The following is a 27,138-nucleotide window of genomic DNA, read 5'->3' as shown; positions in this document are numbered from 1 at the left end:
TTACAAGTATTTCATATAACAACGCTTTAGGTGTTGAAGATGCAATTAAAATCAAGTTGATAATCAAAAATTGTGAAACATGATTTTTTTTTAAAGAAAAAAACATTATGGATGAAGGCTAATGTGTTTTAATTTTTATGAATTTTATTAGGTCTTGCTTCGATGCAATGTTTTTATAACCTAATCGGTGTTTGAACCCGTCTGTCTTAAAATAGTGGTCAGTCATTTGGGCCAATTCACCGAGACAGTCGGACCAGAATAATTTTATATTATATCAAAAACAATAATATAATATAGTAGATAATATATTTTAAATTATATAAAATAATAAGTCGAATTCGATTTTAAAAACGATGACTGGATTGAATTTGTATTGGGTATATTTGAAATAAACCTAAGATGAGTGTCATTTTAGATTGGCAAAAACTTGTGTGAGATGGTCTCACGGGTCGTATTTGTGAGACGAATTTCTTATTTGGGTCATCTAAGAAAAAGTATTACTTTTTATGCTAAGAGTATTGTAGTATCCCGATGCCTAATTTGAGTTAATTATTGGATTAATTATATTTCGGTGAGATCGGAAGGACCGAACCGGGTTCGGATCGTCCGAATAGGGTTCGGATCGTCCGAAGACAGGTGGCTGGACACGTGGAAGACATGCAGAGTTCGGATCGTCCGATCAGGGTTCGGATCGTCCGAAGACAGGTGTCTGGACACGTGGAAGACATGCAGGGTTCGGATCGTCCGATAAGGGTTCGGAAGGTCCGAAGGGTACAGGGTTCGGATCGTCCGAAGTGGATCGGATCGTCCGATCGTTGTCTATAAATAGAGGCGCGAGGCTTCACTTTTTACTCGCCAATTCCGAGTGTTCCAGAGCGTTTTAGTCGTTTCTGATGGGTTTCTAGTCTTTTCCCGAGGTTTAGGCACTAGCGGGGAGCTACTGGTTTTGTAGCGGAGCTGTGCTCTAGTTGGGAGCTAGCGGCATCAGTGGGCTGACTACGGACGCAGGCTTGATTCTAGGGCTGATTGCTAGGATCTACTGATTTGAGGTACGAAAGTACTATCCGAGATAGCAGGATTGAGTATGCTTTACTATGTGTTGCATGTTTATATGTTGCATTATTAACTGTCATATGATGCATGGTTTATTATGCGGCATTTGCATAATCATGTTGAGCCTGACTATTTTTGAGATAGCCTGTTGAGAGGGTGCTCAGCCCTCGTTTGTTGTGGATGGTTGGACCCCGTTGGCCGACGGTGGTCAGGTCACCGGTATATCCACAGGTTTATTTTGGTATGGGAGCCACCTCCTGGTGCGACGGCGCAGAGTGCTACATACCTTGACGTCATTTACCTGAGCAGTATTTCGATATACCCAGATCCTGGTATCCAGTACATTTTGCATACATGCATGTCATAGTCTTGTATACTCATGCTTTCGGTGCTGAGCGTTTTATGCTCACGTCCTCGGTTTATCTCTGTTTTGGACACCCTATTCGATGGGGCAGGTCTCAGGTTGGACGGTCCAGGAGGGAGTGGACAGGGAGCTGGCAGAGGTTGACTTGTAGTTATTGGTATTTGTTCTTGGAATTTAGTTCGATCTGGTTGTTTAAGTATTTTGTACTTACAGATTCGATTGGGTTGTATTACTGTTTTTCCGCTGTTTTACCTGATTCAGTTTTAATGTTAATTTTGCATGCTTAAGTTCTGATTAGTAGGTGATTCTGGAACGGGTCACTACATTTATGGTATCAGAGCATGCATTAAGATTTTGGGATTTAGAACTGTTCTTTTGGGTTTAATCTCTGGTAACTTTTGTAGCTAAAAGATGTCTGGTTTTGACGACGATGCTAGTAGTCATGGCAGCGTTGGACGCTGGGGAGACCACGACGATCGGGAGCGTCGTCGAGAGCATCGAGAACGTCGTCAACACCGTCGTGATGAGCCTCGGAGTTTTAGTATGCATCGGTTCTTGCAGATGGGGCCGAAACCTCTTTCGGGCGGTGAGACTCCGGATGTTGCGGAGAACTGGCTTGAGAGGATGGAGAGCTGCTTCAAGACTTTTCAGTGCTCGGCGGAGCAGCAGATTGATACCCTTGATTTCTTGCTGGAGGGTGGTGCGCGCAAGTGGTGGAGGTCTACCTCTGCACCGATAGTTCAGCGACAGGGTCGAGTTCTTTGGGCCGATTTCCGAGCCGCTTTCATGTTGCTTTACTTTCCGCCAGCTCTTCTGCAGACCAAGGCGATTGAGTTGATCAATCTGAAGCAGGGAAGTTTGTCTGTTGATGAGTATCAGCAGAAGTTCTTTGAGTTGCTTCCGTATGTTCCACATGTCAGTGACAATGCTAGTGCCAAGTATAACCATTTTCTTCAGGGCCTCAATCAGGAGATTTATGATCGGGTTGTTGTCTGCGATGATCCGACATCGTATGAGGGCCTTGTGAATCGTTGTCGCCAGGCTGAGGGCAGTTTGCTGAGAGGTCGAGCCATGCAGTCTGCTCGTCCTACTAGTTCTTTGGGTCCCCGCGCCCAAGCATTCAAGAAAGCTGGATCTACTTCTTCTTCCTCTGGATCTGGAGGAGTTCACCATTTTGGGAAGAAGAGGGGCCCGTGTCAGCACTGCGGGAAGGATCATCCGACGGAGCGTTGTCGCAAGGTTGCGGGTGCTTGTTACAAGTGCGGTGAGATGGGCCACATGAAGAGAGATTGTCCACAGACGGGCGGAGGATCAGGATCTGGTTCTCAGGCTTCAGTTCATCAGAGGCCACAGCAAGGACAGTCTACTCAGGGTTCTAACCTCCGACCGCGTACTCAAGGGCAGGTCTTTGCTCTTAACCAGGATCAGGCTGCTGAGGAGAACGAGAGAGTTATCGCAGGTTTATTTTTATTATGTGGATTACCTGCTTACGTTCTCATTGATACTGGTGCATCTCATTCATTCATATCTGCAAGATTTGCTAAGCGTCATGCATTACCTTTCACTTCTTTGGGCGTTGTGGTATCTGTTTCCACACCGATGGGTCATTCGGTGTTAGCTAAACGTCTAGTTTTGGGTTGTCCTCTAGAGTTTGAGGGTAATGTTTTAACTGCTAATTTGATGATTCTTGCGATGGAGGATTTTGATTGCATTCTGGGAATAGATGTGCTGACTGTGTTTAGAGCTACTGTGGACTGTTATCAGAAGTTTGTGCAGTTTCGTCCAGTTGAGGGCGACAGTTGGTTTTTCTATGGAGAGGGAGCGCGACCCCCGATGCCCGTGGTTTCTGCTCTGAAAGCCTGTCGTGCTTTAGAGTCGGGCGGGGAAGGCTACCTTATCTATGCTATTGATTCGTCCGCAGTTAGTGTCGGTATCAGTGACATTCCAGTGGTTTGCGATTTTCCGGATGTTTTTCCCGAAGAGATTCCTGGTTTTCCTCCCGTTCGGGATGTGGATTTCGGCATTGATTTAGTGCCAGGCACGGCACCAATCTCTAGAGCTCCTTATCGTTTAGCTCCATCGGAGATGCAAGAATTGAAACAACAGTTGCAGGATCTTCTTGACAAGGGGTATATTCGATCCAGTGTGTCCCCGTGGGGAGCACCAGTTCTTTTTGTCAAAAAGAAGGATGGTTCTATGCGGCTCTGCATAGATTATCGGCAGTTGAATCGTGCTACGATAAAGAATAAGTATCCGTTGCCACGGATTGATGATTTATTTGATCAACTACAAGGTACCTCTGTGTATTCCAAGATTGATTTAAGGTCTGGTTATCATCAGCTTCGAGTTCATCAGGGAGATATATCGAAGACTGCATTCAGGACCCGGTATGGGCATTATGAGTTTCTGGTTATGCCTTTTGGGGTGACGAATGCACCAGCAGTTTTTATGGATCTGATGAATCGGGTTTTTCGGGAATTCTTGGATAAGTTTGTTGTGGTGTTTATAGATGATATCTTAATCTATTCGCATGATCAGCAAGAACACGCACAACACTTAAGGATTATTTTACAGACACTTCGCGAGAATCAGCTTTATGCGAAGTTGAGTAAATGTGAGTTTTGGATTGACAGGGTTGTATTCCTTGGTCATGTCATTTCTAGCAAGGGAGTTTCAGTTGACCCAAGCCAGGTGGAAGCGGTATTGAACTGGTCGCGTCCGACGACAGTAGCCGAGATCCGCAGTTTTCTGGGATTGGCTGGGTATTATCGCCGTTTCATTGTCAACTTCTCTCAGATTGCTAAGTCACTCACTCAGCTCACTCGGAAAGATGTTTCATTTGAGTGGACATCAGAGTGCGAAGAGAGTTTCTTGGAACTTCGCAGACGTTTGACATCTGCGCCTGTTTTGGCTCTATCGTCTGGATCTGGTGGTTTCAGTGTTTACACCGATGCCTCTTTACAGGGACTAGAGTGTGTTCTGATGCAGAATGAGCATGTGATTGCTTATGCGTCGAGACAGTTGAAACCTCATGAAGAAAACTATCCTGTTCATGATCTGGAATTAGCAGCGATCGTTTTTGCTTTGAAAATCTGGCGCCATTATCTGTATGGTGAGCGATTTGATATCTTCACTGATCATAAGAGTTTGAAGTATCTGTTCACTCAGGCTGAGTTGAACATGCGTCAGCGTCGTTGGATGGATCTACTCAAGGATTACGATTGTGAGATCAAGTATCATCCAGGATCTGCGAATCTCACGGCCGATGCTCTTAGTCGCAAGGTGAGATTATCTGCTCTTCAGACTTGTGCTGTATCTGAGATTATTCAGGATTTCTGTTCGATGGGATTCAATTGTAAGCATCGGAAGGGAACAGAGAGTATCCGTATAGCTACTATTTGTCCGAGCCAGTTTTGTATTCTCGGATTAGAGATGCTCAGATGTCTGATTCTAAGGTTCAGAAATTAGCTCGGTTGGCTGATGGAGATAATACTTCTGGATTCCACTATCAGTCCGAGGGTCTTTTGTGCTTATCTGGTCGTGTTGTTGTACCAGAAGATGACACTTTGAGGGAGGAGATTTTGTCTCAGGCTCATCGTAGCAAGTTGAGTGTTCATCCAGGGAGCAACAAGATGTATAAGGATTTGAGGACTCGATTTTGGTGGAAAGGTATGAAACGTAATGTTTATCAGTATGTCTCCAAGTGCCTAGTCTGTCAGCAGGTGAAGGCTGAGTATCGACGACCTGGAGGTTTGTTGCAGAATCTTCCTATTCCGGAGTGGAAGTGGGAGCATATCACGATGGACTTCGTGACTCACTTGCCTATGTCTGTGGGGAATAGAGATGCTATCTGGGTGGTAGTGGATCGGCTTACTAAGTCTGCCCATTTTCTTCCTTATAACAGAGATTTCACTTTCGATCGGATGGCACGGTTGTACATTCAGGAGATTGTACGGTTTCATGGTGTGCCCGTGAGTATCGTTAGTGACAGAGATCCTCGATTTACATCTAGATTTTGGGACAGCTTTCAGCAAGCTTTGGGCACTACCTTGAGTTTGAGTACTGCATATCACCCAGAGACTGACGGTCAGTCAGAGAGGACTATTCGTACTCTTGAGGATATGTTGAGATCTTGTGTGATGGATTTCGGGCCAGCTTGGCAGGATCATCTGCCACTGATAGAGTTTGCATACAACAACAGTTTTCATAGGAGTATTGGTATGTCTCCGTTTGAAGCATTGTATGGTCGACGTTGTCGTACTCCTCTGTTCTGGGAGGAAGTCGGAGAACGACAGGTCGAGGGTCCAGAATTGATTCAGCAGGCCATGGACAAAGTTCTTGTGATCAAACAGCGGATTAAGACTGCTCAGGATCGACAAGCGAGTTATGCGAACACCAAACGCAGACCTCTTCATTTTGATGCAGGTGAGAAAGTGTTTCTCAAGGTATCACCTTTTCGGAGGATTCTGAGATTTGGACTCAAGGGTAAGCTATCTCCGAGATTCATTGGTCCTTTTGAGATCTTAGAATGTGTGGGAGATTTGGCCTACAGATTAGCTTTGCCACCGTATCTGTCTAGTGTTCACAATGTGTTTCATGTGTCCTTGTTGAGACGATACGTAGCGGATGAGTCTCATGTTTTGCATCCAGCAGAAGTTCAGCTGAATCCGGATTTGTCTTTTGTAGAAAGACCGGTTTCGATCTTAGACCGGAAGGATAAGGTACTGCGGCATAAGACTATTCCTCTTGTCTTAGTGCAGTGGCAGCGCCGAGGTACTGAAGAAGCTACTTGGGAACTAGAGAGTCGCATGCGGTCAGAGCATCCAGAGTTGTTCTAGTTGTAGTATTTTCAGTTATGATTGTAATTTCAGTTGTGCTTTCAGTTGTAATTCATTCTTAAGTTGAATGTATTGTTGTTCAGAATTGTCATTCTTCAGACTCGATTTCGCGGACGAAATCCTTTTTAGAGGGGGAGAATGTAGTATCCCGATGCCTAATTTGAGTTAATTATTGGATTAATTATATTTCGGTGAGATCGGAAGGACCGAACCGGGTTCGGATCGTCCGAATAGGGTTCGGATCGTCCGAAAAGGGTTCGGATCGTCCGAAGACAGGTGGCTGGACACGTGGAAGACATGCAGAGTTCGGATCGTCCGATCAGGGTTCGGATCGTCCGAAGACAGGTGGCTGGACACGTGGAAGACATGCAGAGTTCGGATCGTCCGATCAGGGTTCGGATCGTCCGAAGACAGGTGTCTGGACACGTGGAAGACATGCAGGGTTCGGATCGTCCGATAAGGGTTCGGAAGGTCCGAAGGGTACAGGGTTCGGATCGTCCGAAGTGGATCGGATCGTCCTATCGTTGTCTATAAATAGAGGCGCGAGGCTTCACTTTTTACTCGCCAATTCCGAGTGTTCCAGAGCGTTTTAGTCGTTTCTGATGGGTTTCTAGTCTTTTCCCGAGGTTTAGGCACTAGCGGGGAGCTACTGGTTTTGTAGCGGAGCTGTGCTCTAGTTGGGAGCTAGCGGCATCAGTGGGCTGACTACGGACGCAGGCTTGATTCTAGGGCTGATTGCTAGGATCTACTGATTTGAGGTACGAAAGTACTATCCGAGATAGCAGGATTGAGTATGCTTTACTATGTGTTGCATGTTTATATGTTGCATTATTATCTGTCATATGATGCATGGTTTATTATGCGGCATTTGCATAATCATGTTGAGCCTGATTATCTTTGAGATAGCCTGTTGAGAGGGTGCTCAGCCCTCGTTTGTTGTGGATGGTTGGACCCCGTTGGCCGACGGTGGTCAGGTCACCGGTATATCCACAGGTTTATTTTGGTATGGGAGCCACCTCCTGGTGCGACGGCGCAGAGTGCTACATACCTTGACGTCATTTACCTGAGCAGTATTTCGATATACCCAGATCCTGGTATCCAGTACATTTTGCATACATGCATGTCATAGTCTTGTATACTCATGCTTTCGGTGCTGAGCGTTTTATGCTCACGTCCTCGGTTTATCTCTGTTTTGGACACCCTATTCGATGGGGCAGGTCTCAGGTTGGACGGTCCAGGAGGGAGTGGACAGGGAGCTGGCAGAGGTTGACTTGTAGTTATTGGTATTTGTTCTTGGAATTTAGTTCGATCTGGTTGTTTAAGTATTTTGTACTTACAGATTCGATTGGGTTGTATTACTGTTTTTCCGCTGTTTTACCTGATTCAGTTTTAATGTTAATTTTGCATGCTTAAGTTCTGATTAGTAGGTGATTCTGGAACGGGTCACTACAAGTATTATTTTTTATTGTGAATATGAGTAGGATTGATCCGTCTCACATATTATGATCTGTGAGACGGTCTCCCTACTCTTTCAGATTTATCCATCATTCAACTTTTTTCACATATCAAATCTTTTCCTCCAATAGCATCATTAACGACTTAAAAGAACTTTAAAAATGCGTAACATTGAAAAATGAAAAAAAAAAATTATTATCTAATTTTGAAAATTTGAGTTTTGAATTATAAAATGGATTATAAAATTCCTAGTCTCACATATCGATTTTATGATACATATATCATATGCGATTCGAGTCATAAAAAAATATTATTTTTTATATCAAAATTATTATTTTTAGCGGATATTAATCGAAGAAACTCAGCGTATATAAGTTCGTGAATTTGTCTCACAATATAAGTATTATAAAATAGATTATCACACTTATAGTATGATAAATTTACCCCTAAGCTTTTACATAATTCTTTCGTTTTTTGGATAGAAATGTATTGCGGTAAATGGGGAAAAATATTTATTTAGATAATTATTTACAGTAACTCGTATAAATTACACAACTTGTGGGATTTGACTTTATAATTAAAAAAAGCAAAAACTTATGTGAGACGGTCTCACGGGTCGTATTTGTGAGACGGATCTCTTATTTGGGTTATCCATAAAAAAATATTACTTTTTATGCTAAGAGTATAACTTTTTAGTGTGAATATGAGTAGAATTAATCCGTCTCACAGATTAAGATCCGTGAGACGGTCTCACATAAGACCCACTCTTAAAAAAAATAAAATCAAAGAAAACCAAATTGAATGAATGATAAATTGATAATGTACATCCCCTTCTATATGTCTTTTTCTAACTCGGGTTTTCCCCCACTTACTTCATAAGTTCAATTTTTATTCAAATTTTTGTGTTTCTTTAAATTGATTTCATTGATTGAGTGAGTCTCATGTGAGACCGTCTCACGGATCTTAATCTGTGAGACGGGTCAACCCTACCCATATTTACAATAAAATGTAATACTCTTAGCATAAAAAGTAATACTTATTCATGAATGATCCAAATAAGAGATCCGTCTCACAAATACGACCCGTGAGACCGTCTCACACAAGTTTTTGCCTCATTGATGTATGTAATTTTGGGTTTCTTTCGACAGTGATTCAATAATTGATCAGTTTTATTTTATGGAAAACCATTATATATATTTTTAATAGTTTATATCTATTTTGTGTAAATATGTAATATTTTTAATTATCATTAAATCTTTTCTATTTGTTCCTTGAATATAAATTAGTCTTTTGTGTTAATGTAATTTTTAAATATTTTAATTTTTTTTTTTATAAGATCTCAAAGTCAAAAAATTATGTGGTTACGGCCCTACTCGTGGATATATTTATGTCCTTGCATAAGATTATGAATTCATGATCCTACGATCTGTACATGAAGTTTTCGAAGAAAAAATATTCGGGCATAAAAATTCAACTCAAGATAAGTGAGTTAATTTTTCAAAGAAAATTAGAGTTGGACATAAAATTCAACTCATGATAATTGGCAAATTGAATTTTGTATATGTTTTGCATTTAATGGGTTACAAATATGTTATCACATTTAATAATCTATTTTAATTTAATTAAAAAAATTTGAAAATATATTGTTTACTATAACATGTCCATTAGAAGTTTAGAACTAATTAATCAATGCAATATACATATATAGTTCTTGCGTTGGTTTCAGGTAACTCTAGCTGGACGACATATCGTAAGATTGAAAGTTTGTCATTTTACAAAAAAATATAACTAATAATAATTGTGAAATTCGAATATTTTAAATCGTACAACAACTCAAACGTCATGTTTCGATTGTTCTACTCAGCAAATATAATTGTTGCACATCATTAATATCCATCTCAATAATTATACTACTTGCAATTAGTGATAATCGAACTCGTGTCATTGGCTCTAGTATCGATTTTAGGACCGGACGTTTGTCGTTTACCAAAAGTTATAGCTAATAAGAACGGTGTAATTCAAATATTTTAAATTATATAACAGTTCAAACGTCACATTTCGATTATTCTATCTAATAAAAATAATTATTGCATCCAATTAACATGTTTCATAATCATGTGCTTTCATAGAAAAATTTCTCCAACGATCGTTTGGGAATGAATGCAAACCATCGCGTTGTTGAATAGCTAACAGACAATGCATCGAGCTACTCAATGTTATTTGATTCGAAGTTTCTTGTCTCATTTATAGACAATGAGCCGAGGTAATATCTTCAATCCACGATAAATTATAGGTAAAAATTTGTGTGAGACGGTCTCACAGGTCGTATTTGTGAGACATATCTCTTATTTGGGTAATCCATGAAAAAATATTATTTTTTATTGTGAATATAGATAGGATTGATCAATCTCACAATTAAGATCCGTGAGACAGTCTCACATAAGACCCACTCCAAATTATATAAGAGCGTCGTCATCAGATTTTTAATTTTAAATTTTTATGGTAATCGAGAGACTTTGTAATTAATTGCATTGGTCATTTGGGATTAAAGTCCAACTTTATGCCGTCTAGAAACGTTGTATAATCACCAATGATTTATAATTCATCTGTCACCGAGATCTCAATTTGAGATAAACTATAATATTTGAAACTCAATTATAGCAAAATCTCTCTCAACTAAAAAAAAAAAACTTGATATATAACTATAAGTAATTATTTTTGAAATTATCTTTTTAATTAAATTTTTTTTCTATACATCATAATATTTGAAAATTGGACTGAAGGATCAAAATTTGAAAAGAGAATTCATAATTTAGATTTCAAAATATTCCAAATTACGAGAATTTGGAATTTAAAATGTAGAACCAAAATATAAAATGCAGATTTTAAATTTTAAAATATTTGAAATGGAAAAAGTATAAATTTTGTCTGAAATTAATTATTTTATATTATATTATTAAACTTGTACAAAAACTATATTGAAAACAATCTCGTGTGTCAATTTATGGTATAAATATCCAATCTAACTTGATTAGTAAAACTATTATTTTTTATTTTTAAGTTTGAATCGAGCTGATCTTTTGTATGTAAATAAATATGTGAGATTGTCTACCAAAATATCAACTATTAAACTTGAACATATCATACTTAATGATTTTGATATATTAATGTTACACCAAAATTTCTTTAGAATTTTATCCTTGATAATATTTGTTAGTTAAATTTGTTGTATGAATTTATTATTAATATTTATACAATTTTCTTATTTTTTCTACAATTTATCTTTAAAGAGTGAGTCTCGTGTGAGACCGTCTCACAGATCATAATCTGTGAGACGGGGCAACCCTACCCATATTCACAATAAAAAGTAATACTCTTAGCATAAAAAATAGTATTTTTTCATGGGTGACCCAAATAAGAGATCCGTCTCACAAATACTATCCGAGAGACCGTCTCATACAAGTTTTTTCCATCTTTAAATTACGTGAGAGTTCGAACTATTTCGATAAATCGTGTATAATTATTTATTAATAAATATCAGATCATAATAAAATAATATATAATTTTTATACAACAATTATTAAACAGAAAATAATTAAATATCATAATAAAATAATATATATAATTTTTTTATACAACACAAAAATAATTTAATATAAAGCCTGCCGGTGTACCGCTGTTGTACCTTCTCTTCTCCCCACATATTTTATTCAACCTATCACGAATCACCATCATTGAATTCTCCAATTTTTTTTTTTTTTTTTTTTTTTGCAATTAATCTTTGTTAATCATACCCTGTTGTGTAATTAGATATGATTATTTCTTTTTAATTTGATTTATTTCGTCTGACTCTTCCCGAACGGACCGATTGCTCCATTTTCTGTAACCGAAGAATCCCTCATCTGAACAAAAGAAAGGGTTTTTGGGTCAAGAAGCATTGGATTTCGGTTTTGAAGAAGAAGAAACCTCAGATTTCGAGATAAATATTAGTGGGTTTTGATAATTTTGGTGGTGTTTTTTTTTTATGGACACATCAAATTCTGATGCTTCGAATTCGGCACCTTCGTCGCCAAGCAATGGAGGTGGGAGCTCAAGGGCCCTCCAGTTCCCTTCTCTCCGGTACTTACAGTCCCCTGTTTCGTCACTGCTTGAATACTCCGGTATCCTGAGGGTTCGGCCTGAATACGCGTATTCTGAAGCCCACCCCCTTATAACCCGGGATGGTAATACGATTCCCAGTGTCAGCAATCAAAGCCCTAGGAATTTGGAGCTGATTAACGGCGATGTTGGAGTTGACGGGAGTGGGAATGGCGTTAGTAATGGGGAGGTTTCGATTCGGATACTTGGAGAGCAAGATAGGGTTAGGGCTTTGAATGATGGTGAAAATGATGTTAATGGGGTGGTGGGATCGGGTGCGGAGGAGTCTGTGTTTGGTGCTGATGAGGTAAACGGGAATGGGAATGGGGGAGGTAGTGAGGATAATAACAGAGAAACGTCATCATATCCGAGATATGAGATACAACAGGTGGCGAGGTGGGTTGAGCAGATTCTTCCGTTTTCTCTGCTTTTGTTGGTGGTTTTCATCCGGCAGCACTTGCAAGGTGTATAACATGGGAAACCTTATCGTGTAAAATTCCCAGTTATTTCTTTGTTTATGTGATGATGTGATAATTCCTAGTTTTTTTACGAAATAGCAGTCCAGTTGTAAACTCTGTTCTATTGTTTTATACAATTAGATTAGATGATAAATTTTTTGATTGCATGAAATATTAAAAAGCAGCTCAATTGTGTAATAGAAGACGTAGTTGCATTCCTCTATAGTTGGTTAATTTCCTGACTTTGGTTTGTTTAGGGTTGTGGATGCGGGTGATATAACAAATTTGACATCGTTCTAGTTTTTTGTGTTCCGTTTGGAATTTGCATTTTTTGTTACATTTTTTGAAGCTATAAAAGTGTACTTTATGGCATCTACTATGAACTATTCTGCTCGTGCACTTTTAATAACTACGACCTCTTTGGTGTACTATTGTTTCTGTCTGTCATAAGTTTCCTTTGAACTGAACTCTTACTCTGTTGAGTATTGTTTTCAAGGATTTTTTGTTACTATCTACATCTATGCTGTCTTGGTCAAGTCTAATGACATTCTTCGGAAGCAAACAGCACTAAAGGTGAATATCCTGTTCCATGGTTGAATTGTTTGCTTCATTATTCCTATACTTGAAATCAATGTTACCAAAGGGACTTATCAGACCACCCTAATTTTGCAGGGAGAAAGGAAAATATCCGTCCTGGTTGGCTATTCCATTTTCTTCACGCTTCAGATATTTGGAATCTATTGGTGGTATCGGAAGGATGACATTTTCTACCCATTACTCATGATTCCTCCAAAGACAATCCCACCTTTCTGGCATGCAATCTTTGTTACACTTGTGAATGGTATGATCATTGACCACTTGTGATTTTTTATTTGTTGGAATAACTTTTTATTGTGATGTTCGTGGCCCAACAAAACATTCACTCAGACACACTTCATTTGTTAGCTTTTTTTTGGGTCTTTTTACTTGTGGATTGAGCGCTTCATATTTTTTTTTTTGAAAGTAAAACAACTTCATTACTTCATAATATCATGATTTACAATATTACGTAACCAAACTGGTATATCACCAGAACACCAAACAACAAAAGAGGAAACATCAGAAGCTACACGAGCTAAACGATGAGCAGCTCTGTTGGCCGATCTCGGCATGTGGTTGATAGACAAGAAAGCATCCATCTTCAGCATATGGAGAATGTCGATTGAGAGCACACCACTCGGACCAAGGTCAACTAATGAGGTGCTAATAGCTTGAACAGCAAGTAACGAATCTGAGAAAATATTAACATCGTGAAGGCCTAGATTCAAACAAAACTCCATGCCGAACCTGATAGCACATAATTCCGCATCTTTCACTGATCCCGGATGACGAATAATGTGCGCCGAAGCTCCCAAGACTGTACCATTATTATCACGGATCACAGCCCCAACACTGAACCGGTTTCTACCTTCATCAAACCCAACGTCAACGTCTAGTCGCAACTGATTCGGGACTGGAGGCACCCAACACTGGCTCAATAAATTGGCCGAAACTAATCTGGTGGAGAAAGTCTTACCATGCTGTCGAAAAGCACTTAGGAAGGAATAAACCCAATCAATACTAATTTCGCTACTAGGCTCAATCGCAGCGTGCTTGCCCTTACAAATTTCTGTCCACAAAGCCCAACTCATAACCACAAACAACTCAAATGCCTCAGTATCAAAATGCTTAGAAATCACAGATGCAAGCTCAATGAAATCAACACCCCTCAACTTCTTCAACACAAACCAATAAACAGTAGGTTTCCACACTACTTTAATGCTTGGGCAAAAGAACAAAACATGGCATGTGGTTGCAAAAGATAATTTACACAATTCACAACAACCATCAACTGGAACATGATGCGCTAGTAAATTCATCGAAGAAGGAATGAAATTTCTAGAAGCACGCCACAAGAAAATACGTACCTTGGGAGGCAGGTTTAGCGTCCAGATTCTTTTCCACCAATCAAGATGCGGGTGAATCGATTGAAACGGTGGGGGAGCTGTACATTTAATTTCCGAGAGATATCCGGTCTTAACCGAATATCTTCCGTCTTTGTTGTTTTTCCAGTAGCGAATGTCCTCGCTCCCAATCCGATTCAGAAAAGTATTGAGTATGGCTTCTGCTGCAACAGGTGGAAAATTAAGCCTCACTTCCTGTTCATCCCAATTCCCATCATGAATATACCGTGCCACTGTAGAACCGGCCAATAAAGACGAAGGGTGTCTGCACAATCCTGCTGGCAAAGTCGGGAGCCAATGATCTTGATGTGCCAATATAGAATTACCATTCCCAACTCTCCAACACAGCCCCTTCTCAATAAGATCCCTGCCCCAAATCAAAGAGCGCCAAACATAAGACGGTCTTGAGCCTAAATCTGCCATCATGATGTCGTTGTTTCTAAAATATCGACTTTTGAGCACTCGCGCCATTAAAGAATTTGGATCTTGAATTATTCTCCACACTTGTTTAGCAAGTAGCGCTTTGTTGAAAGCACTTAATTTTCTGAAGCCCATACCTCCATCTCCTTTAGGCAGACACATATTATCCCATTTGGCCCAATGCATTCCTTTTTTATCACCATGAGCATTCCACCAGAACTTAGCAAAAAGTTGTTCAATATTGCGGCAAAGAGTAATTGGGAGTTTGAAGCATGACATTGCATAGGTTGGGATGGCTTGTAATACTGCTTTGATAAGGACTTCTCGACCACCCATGGAGAAAAATTTAGCATTCCAGCTTTGAGATTTTTTAAGGACTCGTTCACGCAAATAATCAAATTGGATTTTTTTCTTTCTCAAGGAGAAGGTGGGCAATCCTAAATATAAATCATGACCCATAACCACTGGAATTGTGAGAGTCTGCCTGATAATATCAATGTCCTGACATGAGGTGCTCGGACTGAAAGTTACGGCTGATTTTTCGAAATTGACCATTTGTCCGGATGCTTTTTCATACATCTTGAGACAATTCTTTACTTCTAAGCAGTCCGCCTTGGAAGCCCGAAAGAAGATAAGGCTGTCATCAGCAAAGAAAAGATGTGAAATAATAGGACATGATTGTGCCACCTTAACACCCCGGATTAACTTCCTCTCCACTGAGTTCGAAATGATCTTAGATAAACCTTGAGCACATAAAACAAAAGGATAAGGAGAGAGAGGATCTCCCTGTCTTAATCCCCCGGAAGGACGTGTGACACCAACAATGGACTGATTAATGCGGAAAGAATAAGAAACTGTTGAGACGCATCTCAAAATCAGCCTCACCCAAGGTGTCGCAAACCCCAATTTCAGCAACATTGCTTCCAAGAAGCTCCATTCTATTCTATCATATGCCTTACTCATATCTAATTTTAAGGCTGCATAACCGGAGTTGGCCTTGCGGTGGTTCCGAATCCAATGCATACATTCAAAACCCACAATGACATTATCAAGTATCAGTTTGCCTGGTATGAACGCACTTTGATATTGATCAATAATTTGTGTGAGTATCGGCCGGAGTCTGTTAGTCATCGCTCGCGCCACTATTTTGTAACAAGTGTTGCACAAACTTATAGGCCTAAAATCTTTCAATGCTTCCGGAGTCTGAATTTTAGGGATAAGAGTGATTAATGTTGAATTCCACTCCGAAGGGTCACCCTGATCATTCAGGATAGAAAGCACTGCTGAAACCACCTGTTCACCCACTATAGGCCACATTTTCTGGTAGAAAAGCGCTGTAAAGCCATCCGGCCCGGGGGCTTTTGATGGATGCATATCGAATACCGCACGTCGAACCTCTTCACCCGTAAAAGGGGCACATAAAACTCCATTCATCTGAGCATCTACAACTGCATCAACTGCATCTGTTACTTTTGCAATATCCACCTGGGATGGATGAGAAGATGAAAAGAGAGTGTCAAAATAATCTAAGGTGATTTCCCCCAGTCGATGATCATCCTCACACCATACTCCCCTTGAATTAAACAACCCTTTGATGGCATTCGCTCTTAGTCTGATAGAAGCTGAGGAGTGGAAAACTTTGTGTTCCGATCCCCATGTTTCAGCCAATTGATCCTTGATCTCTGTGCCCAATGAAGTTCGTCTTGTTCCTCTAACCTCTCTATGTCTCGTTCCAGCTGAGAAATTTTGGCCATGTTGTTTTTGATAATTTGAGATCGCATAAGCCCTTTCAACTCTTGTCGAAGATTTTTTATTTTCTTTCTAAGATGATCAAACCTATTCCCAGCCCACATTTTGAGATCCGAGCTGCAGCGACGTAGCGAGTCTGGCAGACTAATATTACTCCCGAGTGCATCCCACTTGTAAGAAAAGAACCCCTCAAAGCCTTCGTCCAGCAGCCACTTGTGTTCAAACGTAAATCTTCTATGGCCTAGAAATGTGTTTCTCCTTAGTGGATTTTTAAGGCTCATGATTAGTGCTCGATGATCAGAACCATAAAACTCTAAATGTTTGACCTCTGCATCTGGGAATTTTAAGTTCCAGGCAGAGCTGCAGAAAAAGCGATCCAATCTAGCTAGGATATTCTCCTCGCCTCCACGTCGATTACACCAAGTAAACGGGTCACCTGCAAAAGGCATATCATGAAGACCACTCTCGCATATTACATCTGCAAAATCAGACATTTGTTTCACATTTCTTGGAGTCCCTCCCTTTTTCTCCGAATCAAATAATATTTCATTAAAATCCCCACCTATCAGCCACGGCAAGGAATTCAATTCATGGATGTTTGATAAGCGTTTGAGAAGCTGCCATGAGTGGTGGCGCAGGGCTGATACTGAATTTCCATAAAATCCCGTAAATCGCCATCGCTGGCAGCCATTACAAATGATACAATCGATGTGACCAGTAGAGTAGGATTGAATATGCACCTCAAAAGGTTCCTTCCACAATAGTACAAGACCCCCACAGCGACGATCACAATTGACAACAAAAAGGCCCTCAAATCGAAATTTTCTCCTCCACCAATTGCACTGTGCAGCCATCAGCTTAGATTCACTAATAAAAACTAGTGATGGGTTACTTTCGTCTAAAAGACGATGAAGTTCGCGGATTGCACGATGGTTCCCAAGCCCTCGTGCATTCCAAATAAGACAACTCATGGTGATCGGCGAGGTTGCATCGCAACCTTCGCCGTATGGAGAACCATGTCAGAACCATCCTCTCTAATGGCCTTTAATTTTTTGCCAGTATCGAAGGGGCCATCTTGGTCCTGGATTGGACGTTTCCCTAGCTTAGTGGCTTCAAAATCTGCATTAGTCTCATCCGGAATATCTTGAATCCCTCTGGCCATTCTCTTCCATTTTTTCTTATGAGTTGACTGTGTAGTGATCTTGATTGGTACCACGCTGCTATTCTCTTGTATGCACATCTCGCTGGAGTCTAATTGTTCGCTGCCTTCCATATTTAATGCCTGCTTTTGATTGTCTAGCACAAGTAGTGAGTTATCTCCTGATTCGCTTTGCTCCCTGGATGACACTATATCTATCAAATTTGTTGGAGACTTGACCATTACCGGCTGATCTGGACTATTCTCATGGTCCGGAGATGGCGCATTGAGAGAAACACTACTAGGATTTTTGCGAGGATTGTAGACAATAGAGCTTCGAACGCCTGCTGTAGATTGGGCACGTAGCCAGTTGCCATACTTCTCTGCTTGCCCTTCAATGCTCTTTGAATCACAATTCCTTTGGGCATGCCCTATGATCCCGCAACTGAAGCAAAAATTGGGAAGCCGTTCATATAAGAGTACAATACAGACTGCTTCGGACTTCTCTTCAGTTTGCACCCAAATTCCTTGCTTGAGAGGCTTAGTAATATCGAGCATCACTCTAACTCGTGCAAAGCGCCCTATACAATTCCCATCGTCTCCTGCTTCGATATCAATAACTTGACCTATTTTGGAACCAATATTTCGCAAAATGGTCGATTGCATAAAAGCTATCGGGATATTATAGCATTGAACCCATATAGGCATTTCATCGAACACTAGGTCTGCTGGTTTTTGTAGCCCCTGGGGAGCTTTAAAAACCACCAAATCCTTGAAGAACGTCCAAGGGCCATCCATTAGTGCGTGTCGTCTATCAATCACTGAGTGAAAGTCAAGTAAGAAAGTATTTTCACCCACCACCTCAATATTTACCGGTTTCTTGGCTTGTAGAATTCGGGGCATATGAGTTCTGAAAGTGTCTCGATTTACTGCTTTGGATGAAAGAACTTTGCCCACAAGACATGAATCTAATCGTTGAAGGCCCTGTGAAGTAAGATCTGCTGAAATAATGACCACTCCATCTTTATTGCTTGAAGAAAGTTTGAGGGCATTCACTCGCCTTACTATTTCCTCAGAATCCATAGAACACCCTGGTGAAGAGAAACCAGGAAAAACTCTATCCCAAGATAGAAGAGCTCCTCACATCGCCACCGTGAGGAAAACGAGAGAGACTTTTTATTGAGCGCTTCATAGTTAGCTCCCCATTTACGTCATGATTCATGGAGACTTAAGTAACTTTTTGTATTAGCATGTTTGTCATCATGGTATCATGAATTTAGTTGCGGCACACTTAATTAAAATACACCTAAAAAATGCTCTATATTTGCCTCACCATCCTATCTCGATTCTCATGATAGGAGGCCTTTTAAAGGTTACTTATCTCAACCTACGTATCAAGTTCATCCTCAGTTTTTCTTTGTGTGACCTGATATTGGTTCAGTACTGTCACAAGCACCAATAATAAATTAACGTGCAATTATCTTGGCCTTCTTTGTACTTTTAGTTTATTGTCACCCCTCCTGTCTTTTTTTGATCTGGGCAGGGCAGGGCGGGGCGGAGTGGGGACTCTCTCAATCATGTATTCGCGTTTATGGGCAACAATGTTATATCTGCATACATGCCTATAACTCTATATCACCTTCTTTGTGTTTGGTGCTGCAGATACGATGGTGCGTGAGGCAGCAATGGTCTTGAAATTAATCCTGTTGATGTATTACAAGAATGGTAAAGGCCATAATTTTCGTAGACAGGTAACAAAACCCAAGTGTATAATATGGAATAGAATCTGATTTATTAATTTATAGTCATATTATTTATAATCTGGCAATGGTCTGTGAAGTTGCGTGGGAATTAAACAGTAATATTTTGGCTGTGTAGGGCCAAATGTTGACACTGGTTGAGTACACATTGCTCCTGTACCGTGCATTATTACCAGCCCCTGTGTGGTATAGATTTTTCCTAAACAAAGTCTATGGGAGTCTGTTTTCATCACTAATAACAGGGTTGTATTTAACTTTTAAGCTAACTTCACTTGTTGAGAAGGTATGTATTTAATAAGTTATTTGATGTTCTACCTATCTTGTTCTTTAATTTTGAAAGTCAGCCATATCTAATCACTTTTTTTATTTCTTCCTTTAGGTCCGATCATTCTTGTCTTCAATAAAAGCTTTATCAAAAAAAGAAATTCATTATGGGTGTCATGCAACGTCAGAGCAGGTTTGATGCTTCTTTTGACCTTCCAAAATTGCATTTGTTTGTGAACTTTTACATGCAAATTTCTTCTTATTTTTTTTTTTGATAGGAAACTTAATTATATTAATATAAAATTGTTTTTCAATTACACAAAGTGGACTAGTGGTCCACTATGAATGAAATCGAGGTTTATCCTCTAGCAATACACATAAGAGAGATCCCTCATAAGATCTAATAATGATAAACCCTTAAATTCTTTTATAATTCCAATCCAACTAATTATCTTGTATCTGATTTTCTCCCAGCATTCTTGAGCATCCTCCTCGAAATCTTCAAATATTCTTGCATTTCTCTGTAGCCAAATTCCCCAGCATACGCCATGGATGACCACTGTCCAAAAAAATTTTCCTCTTTTTCCAACAAGATGTCCGAGATCAGTATTGAACAAATCAGCTGTTGTCCTCGGTGTAACCCACTTGAATTTCAATTCCTTCAAGGCCCTTGACCACAATTCATTAGCAAAATTACAGTGTATTAGCAAATGGTCCTGTGTCTCCACTTCATTACGGCATAAAACACACCAATTCGGAGAAAGAGCACAATTAGGCCATCTCTTTTGCATCAACTCTGATGTAGGCAACTTTCCAAGAATTGCCGTCCAAGAAAAAATCTGAATCTTTTAAGGAATGGAAGTCTTCCAAATGAAATTATAAAATTCGAAGTGCTGGACACCATTAATGGGTGGGAAAAAAGAATTGTAAAATGACTTAACTGAAAATTTCCCCGACGGGTCCCCCTCCCACACTCGAAAATCCTCAACCCCTTCGACAATCCTAACCATTTCTAAAATACCTAACAACGAAGACATCTGAACAATTTCATCATCAAGTAGGATCCTACGAAAATGAAAATCCCATGAATAATCATTTGACACACTGTCGAAAGCAAAGAAATAAGATATTGGCAAGTTACGAGCTGAGCTAATAATATATAAAGAAGGAAATAAATCACGAAAAGCTACGTCCCCCCACCAAATATCCTCCCAAAATCTGATACTAGTTCCACCTCTAACCACTAATCTCACTAGTTGGTGATAAGTCGGGTAAATGCTTGAGATAAATCTCCACGGACACCTAAACGTAACATTCAACGCCAACCCCGCATCCCAACCATTTTCTTGTAACCCATATTTACTCCTTATTATTCTCTTCCACAAGGGTTCGTTTTCAGCCCCAAACCTCCACCACCATTTTCCCAAAAGCGATTTATTCCTCAAGCAAATGTTTCCTATCCCCAATCCTCCATTCTCTTTCGGTTTACAAACTTGTTCCCACTTTACCAAATGACAGTGCGATTCACCGTCGCTGCCATCCCAAAGAAAATTGCGCATCATTTTTTCCATCTTCGCCGATACTCCTTTCGGCACTTTGAAAAGTGACATAAAATATATAGGCAATGCATTCAACACCGCAGCAATCAATGTGAGTCTTCCCCCTTTGGACAAAAATCCTTTTTTCCACGTTGCCAATTTCTTTTTAATTCTGTTCAGAATTGGTTCCCAAAAAGATAATTTCGATGGATTACCTCCTAAAGGAACTCCCAAATAAGTGATAGGCCATGTTTCCCTTCGACAACCCAGCTTTCCAGCTATTTGTTCCTCTTCAACCTCATCCTGACATAAACCCAATAATGCACTTTTATCCCAGTTGATCTTAAGTCCTGACATAGCACAAAACGACTCCAGAATTTTAACTAGAAAATCTAGATGCACTTCCTGTTGAACGAAAAACAAGGAATCGTCCGCAAACTGTATATGTGAGACATCCAACTTCTCTCGGCCCACCTCAAATCCTTTTATCAAACTAACTTCCTTTGCTTTCTCAATCAAGCTGCCTAAAACATCAACCACCATATTGAACAGAAAGGGTGACAGCGGATCTCCCTGTCGTAGACCTCTACTTGATTTAAACTTTCCCCTCGGTTTTCCATTGATCATGATTGAAAAAGAGACATTAGATATGCATCCTCTTATCCATTTTCTCCATGTATCTCCAAATCCCTTTTTACGTAGCACAAAGTCCAGAAAATCCCACTCCACATTGTCGTATGCTTTTTCAAAATCGACTTTGAAGACCCAGCCTTTTTTTTTCTTTCTCCTTCTTCCACCATCTCGTTTGCAATGAGACAGCAATCCAAAATTTGTTTCCCCTCCATGAACGCATTCTGGGATTCAGACAGTGTGTATTTCATCACCTTTTTCAACCTTGCCGCGAGAACTTTAGCAATTATCTTGTATAAACTCGTTGTAAGACTAATGGGTCTGAAATCTTTGATCCTTAGTGAATCGTGTTTCTTTGGTATCAAACATATATATGTTTCATTTGTTATCCCATTTATGATCCCCCCTTCGTAAAATTCCTCGAAAACCTTCATTAGATCCCCCTTAAAAACTTCCCAGCAATCCTGGTATAGAGCAAACGAGTACCCATCAGGTCCCGGTGATTTACATCTGTTGCACTCGAAAATAGCATTCTTAATTTCTTCCTCGAGAAATGGTTTTTCAATTTCAGCTCTCATATCGAAATCGATAGGTCTCCATTCGACCCCCTCGATCCCAAATCTGCTTACATTTCTGTTGCTGTACAGTAGCTGGAAGTATTCTGTGATGGCACTGATTATTTGCTCTTCATCCTCTACAACCACCCCATCATCTTTTTCCAGTCTATTAATTATTCCCTTGCTTCTTCGGTGATTTAGTAGAGAATGGAAGAACTTTGTGTTTTGATCTCCCTCTTTTAACCAATGTAATTTTGCTTTTTGATATAACATTCGATTCCTTCGACACAACAATTCTTCCAACTCACATTTTAAAATTTTTCTCTCTGTAACTCCTTCCTCATTCTCCCTCCCTTCAGCTTCTCTCTCATCCAAAACAACGATTTTGTTTTTCAATTCGGCCTCCCTCATCTCATTCTTCCCAAACACCTCGCCATTCCACATCTTAATATTTTCCTTAACAGACTTAAGCTTTCTCATAAACTTATATCCCTCCCAACCGTGAAAATGTGTGTTATTCCACCAGGTTGCAAAATTCCCTTTAAAGCTTTTATGTTCCAGCCACATGTTCTCGAATCTAAATGGAGTAGGCCCCCATTTCAGTTTTTGTGTATCCAAAATAATTGGAAAATGGTCCGATGTTACTCGAGGCAGTACATATTGCCGCTGAAATGGGAATAACTCCATCCACCCTCCCAAGAACAAGAATCTGTCTAGTCTGCTGCAAATCGGTTCGGCCCTCAAATTCGACCATGTATATTTCGCATTCAGTAATGGGGGATCAATCAATTCTAATTCCTGCACCAACGTATCAAAGCAATCCATACTTGTTGTCCGAGTTTTACTGTTTATTTTCTCGTTTAAAGATCGCACAACATTAAAGTCCCCTCCCACACACCATCTATTCCCACATAGGACTCTCAGACCCGACAATTCATCCCAAAAAAGATTTCTGAGTCGTGCTTTGCATGGTCCATAAACTGCAGATAACCACCAACTTCCTTCATCTCTTTCTTTTTCAATGCAAATGGAAACAGTAAATTCTCCAATCAAATTGTCCTTAACTGACACCACTCGAGGATCCCACATGACCAAAATTCCACCTGAATTTCCAATTGAAGGTAGTTGAACCCATTCAACAAACCTTGATTTCCAAACACTGGATATGAATCTCCTGTCTACAGTTTCTTTTTTCGTTTCTTGTAAAATAACTACGTCTGGCTTTTCCTTCCTCAACATATCTCGAATGAAACCCCTTTTCGTTGCCGAACCTCCCCCTCTTATGTTCCATGAAAGAATCTTCATCAAACAACTTTTTCACCCCTCACACTTTTGCCAACCGGCCTCCACCCAACCTCCAAATCCACCCTTTGTACTCCCAACATTTCCAAAACTCCAACCTCTTTTTCATGATCAGACACTATCATCTGCCCCTCACTTTTCCTATCACTGTCTTTGATTTTTATCTCCGCCATACCCGACTTATCACAAACCGTATTACAGTCCCTACCCTCTACTTCCCTCCCTTGCCCCGGGACTCGACTTAAAGAAAAAGACGAAGAAGGATCAAATGGAAGATTGGGTACCTGATTATGAGACTGTGGTATTTTGTTGTGTACCTTATCAGAGTTTATTGCAAAGAGATCTCCTATGTCCTCCCATCCCAAACTGGTATGTGTCATGGCGTCTGAAATTTCCGAAATATGAGTTTCAACATCACTGTAGTCGCTATCCTCTTCCACCACACTCTCTCGCGACATTTTGAAATCCGTGTCCTCCCATGCATCACTCTGTCTTCTATGCGTTGGTCCATCCTCCATAGACGAGGGCTTGTTAAAGGTCCCTTAAGTGCCTGGCTCAGCATTTGGTAAAGATATTGTCATTGATGAACCTTTCATACTGCTAAAATACAAGTCTTTCTGAGTCACTTTCAGGGTTCTCTCTCTTTTTTTTTAAAAAAAAAAACCTCTATAGTTCTTTTGTCTTGCTCAATCATCTGAATTGTTCTAAAATTAACAATTCTCTCACGAGGCCAAAACTGGTAGTTTTGATTGAGCTCAATCTGGCCTACAGCTTAATATTTCATTCCATTATTATATATTCCTCACTCTTCCTTGCAACTTAATATTTCATTCTATTATTATTATATTCCTCTTTGAGTTCAGAAAACTGTTCAAGGTTTTTATGATGTGATCAACTGTATTCTATTGTTCTTCGCCACTAGCTAATAATTGTTATCCCACTGTTAACAAGGATAATATACGCCTCATGTTTTCTTTTTCAGGTTATTTGTGAGAAATTTTAGTACTTCATAAGTTGGTGTTCCTACTTTGTGAAATTGCCTCATGATCTGCTTAAGAAGTTTGCCTAGGTTAAAAAATAAGACATCTGCTAACGGAACTTTTATTTATCATATTTAGGTTAATGCATCTGGAGACCTGTGTGCTATATGCCAGGAGAAGATGCACGCCCCAATTTTGTTGCGCTGCAAGCATATCTTCTGTGAAGACTGTGTTTCTGAATGGTTGGGTTTCATTTTTTATTTCATGCTAAATTATATTTTATGATCCTATAAAGAGTGCTTTTTTCTTGATTGATGTTGGTTCATATATGTATGTACTAGTTTGAGTTGGTTTCTCAGGCATCACTGAATCGGATCTGTCAAAATCAGCACCCTTTGAAAAATTCAATATTTGTTCTGTTAAATTGACAACTTCAAATGTATCATGCCAAAATGGCGAAGCTGATAACTGATGTAGGTAGTTACTCATGGAACAACTGAAAGTTGAAACATGTTTTTAATTGTGCAATAACTGCATGGTCCGCCCATAGCAATCTAGTTTGCAGTTCTCCTTCTCCTCTCCTCTCCTCTCCTCTCTCCTCTCTCTCTCGCTTGTGAACACACTACAGTGTGTGTAACAATGTAGTGATATTGCCTCATCTAATGATGCGTGTCGTATAAATTCAACCTCCAAGAATAACATTTTCTTGAAAATGTTAACTAATGTCTGTTGATATATAAATCATCGACGAATGCCTTCGTTATACCACTTTAGAGCACAACAGTTTTATGATTTTTCATCTACGCCTTCCGTTTATATCATGGTCTGTGAGGCGATGATATTGAGAAAGAGAGCTGAATAATTGACCATTCATCACACGTATAAAAAGTCTTGTTTTAAATGATCCACTTTTAAGATATCATATTTACGTGCCCTATTCACGGTTAATGGTGGGAATGTTTGTGAACTTTTTATACATGGAACTATAAAAATTATATTTACTTCTATATTCGCACATTCACTTTAAAAATTGCTAAAATGTCAATCATTTTTATTAGGCCTGGGGGAAGGTGTATTTGTATTATTTTCATAGTTTGATACATGATTTAGTTGCAATGGTATCATGATGATATAAAAACTCACGGTGTACCATGGGTTGAATATTTTATTGGGTATGAGAATTTTTTGATTTGCATGGAATTATTATTGTAACAAGATGAGGAAATGGACAGCATTGTAGTTCATGTATTATTATTATACGTAAATGTTCATGAACTAATAAGCTTGCATTTTGCGTTTCCAGGTTTGAAAGAGAGAGGACGTGCCCTTTGTGCAGAGCACTGGTTAGACCTGCTGATCTTCGATCATATGGTGATGGATCAACGAGTCTTCTCTTCCAACTGTTCTAATTTGACTGGGACTTTCAAATTCATTCTGGTATTTTGCGAACCTTTTCTGCGAAATAGGGCATTTTCCAAACACTGACCCGGGTTCATATTCGAAAGAAGAATCGTTCATTGTTGTTCTATGCAAAAATCTTCTGTCTACATAAAGCATGCTTGTATAATGTATCTGATAACATCGATACTACCTCGATGGATGATAGGATCTTTGTATTCCACTGTTGTATGTATTGTTTTCAACTTTTAACACTCGTTAACGAAGACTGAAGTGAGCTTTGTTATGCCGCATCTAGCTTATTGCTTGTTAAAGATTTGGAGTGTGAAGTACAGACTTCATTATAACTTGAAGCAGACGTGAAATCATTTTTGCATTTGACAAGGATGGTAAGTGTAGAATACATTAGAATGAGAGGCGAATGCAAAAATCTCACTTTATATCCCATGCCTTGTTTTCGTGGGGGTGTGTGCTTATAACTTATTTGCTTGCATATGTAAGCATAAGGGGTTCGTTTAACTATAGACTTGGACCATGGTAGACCCAAGGATTCCACGCGTTGGAGAGGTGAGGGATCGGTTTTATGAATTTTTATTCGTGAGCATGTTATTACTTATTAGAGCCATGCTCAACGAGCGTCAGCTTCCGCGCCCGCTGGTTTCCTTGGCCTCCAATGGCCAATGAAGAGGCACGCTAAAGTATCGCTCACAGTGGACCTCACGCGGTGAAGTCTAGTTTTTTTTTTTTTTTTTTTAAATTATAAAATAAAATGAAATCAACATGCTGCTGATTAATCAGGCACGCTAAAGTATCGCTCACATAGGTTTTGCTAAGTGTGATTTAGGTGACTAACGTGATTTACAGGCTATTATGTTAACTCGAAGATTGACTCAATCGCACCGAATAGTAGCGACTACAGTTCCCCGAGAAGACAAAATAATATATGAAACCCTAATTCACATAAACTGTATTTATCGAATCCCAAATTCTCCACTATATCGTGACTAAAATCATAGTACAGAGGCTAAGCTTCGTCACAACTCACAAGCCTTTTATGTTACAAACAAAACGAAATCTTCTGCTACACAGTACATCAAACTTAATAAAATTGACCA

The 27,138-nt window shown here is 39.6% G+C and overlaps 1 protein-coding gene across 1 annotated transcript; it reads left to right on the top strand.

The window, feature by feature from the left end:
* Nucleotides 1–11,395: 11,395 nt before the first annotated feature.
* Nucleotides 11,396–26,309, top strand: LOC140825134 (uncharacterized). The gene is made up of 8 exons (XM_073186703.1): nucleotides 11,396–12,311; nucleotides 12,802–12,878; nucleotides 12,978–13,146; nucleotides 19,257–19,345; nucleotides 19,473–19,637; nucleotides 19,734–19,811; nucleotides 24,764–24,867; nucleotides 25,929–26,309. The coding sequence occupies exons 1-8, from the start codon at nucleotides 11,735–11,737 to the stop codon at nucleotides 26,032–26,034; spliced, it is 1,365 nt and encodes a 454-aa protein (XP_073042804.1). The 5' UTR covers nucleotides 11,396–11,734; the 3' UTR covers nucleotides 26,035–26,309.
* Nucleotides 26,310–27,138: the final 829 nt, after the last annotated feature.

Source organism: Primulina eburnea, chromosome 1 (assembly GCF_022965805.1).
Source record: "Primulina eburnea isolate SZY01 chromosome 1, ASM2296580v1, whole genome shotgun sequence".
Lineage (NCBI taxonomy): Eukaryota > Viridiplantae > Streptophyta > Magnoliopsida > Lamiales > Gesneriaceae > Primulina > Primulina eburnea.
Note: the sequence above shows the minus strand (reverse complement) of the source record. Positions and strands in the feature narration are given on the sequence as shown.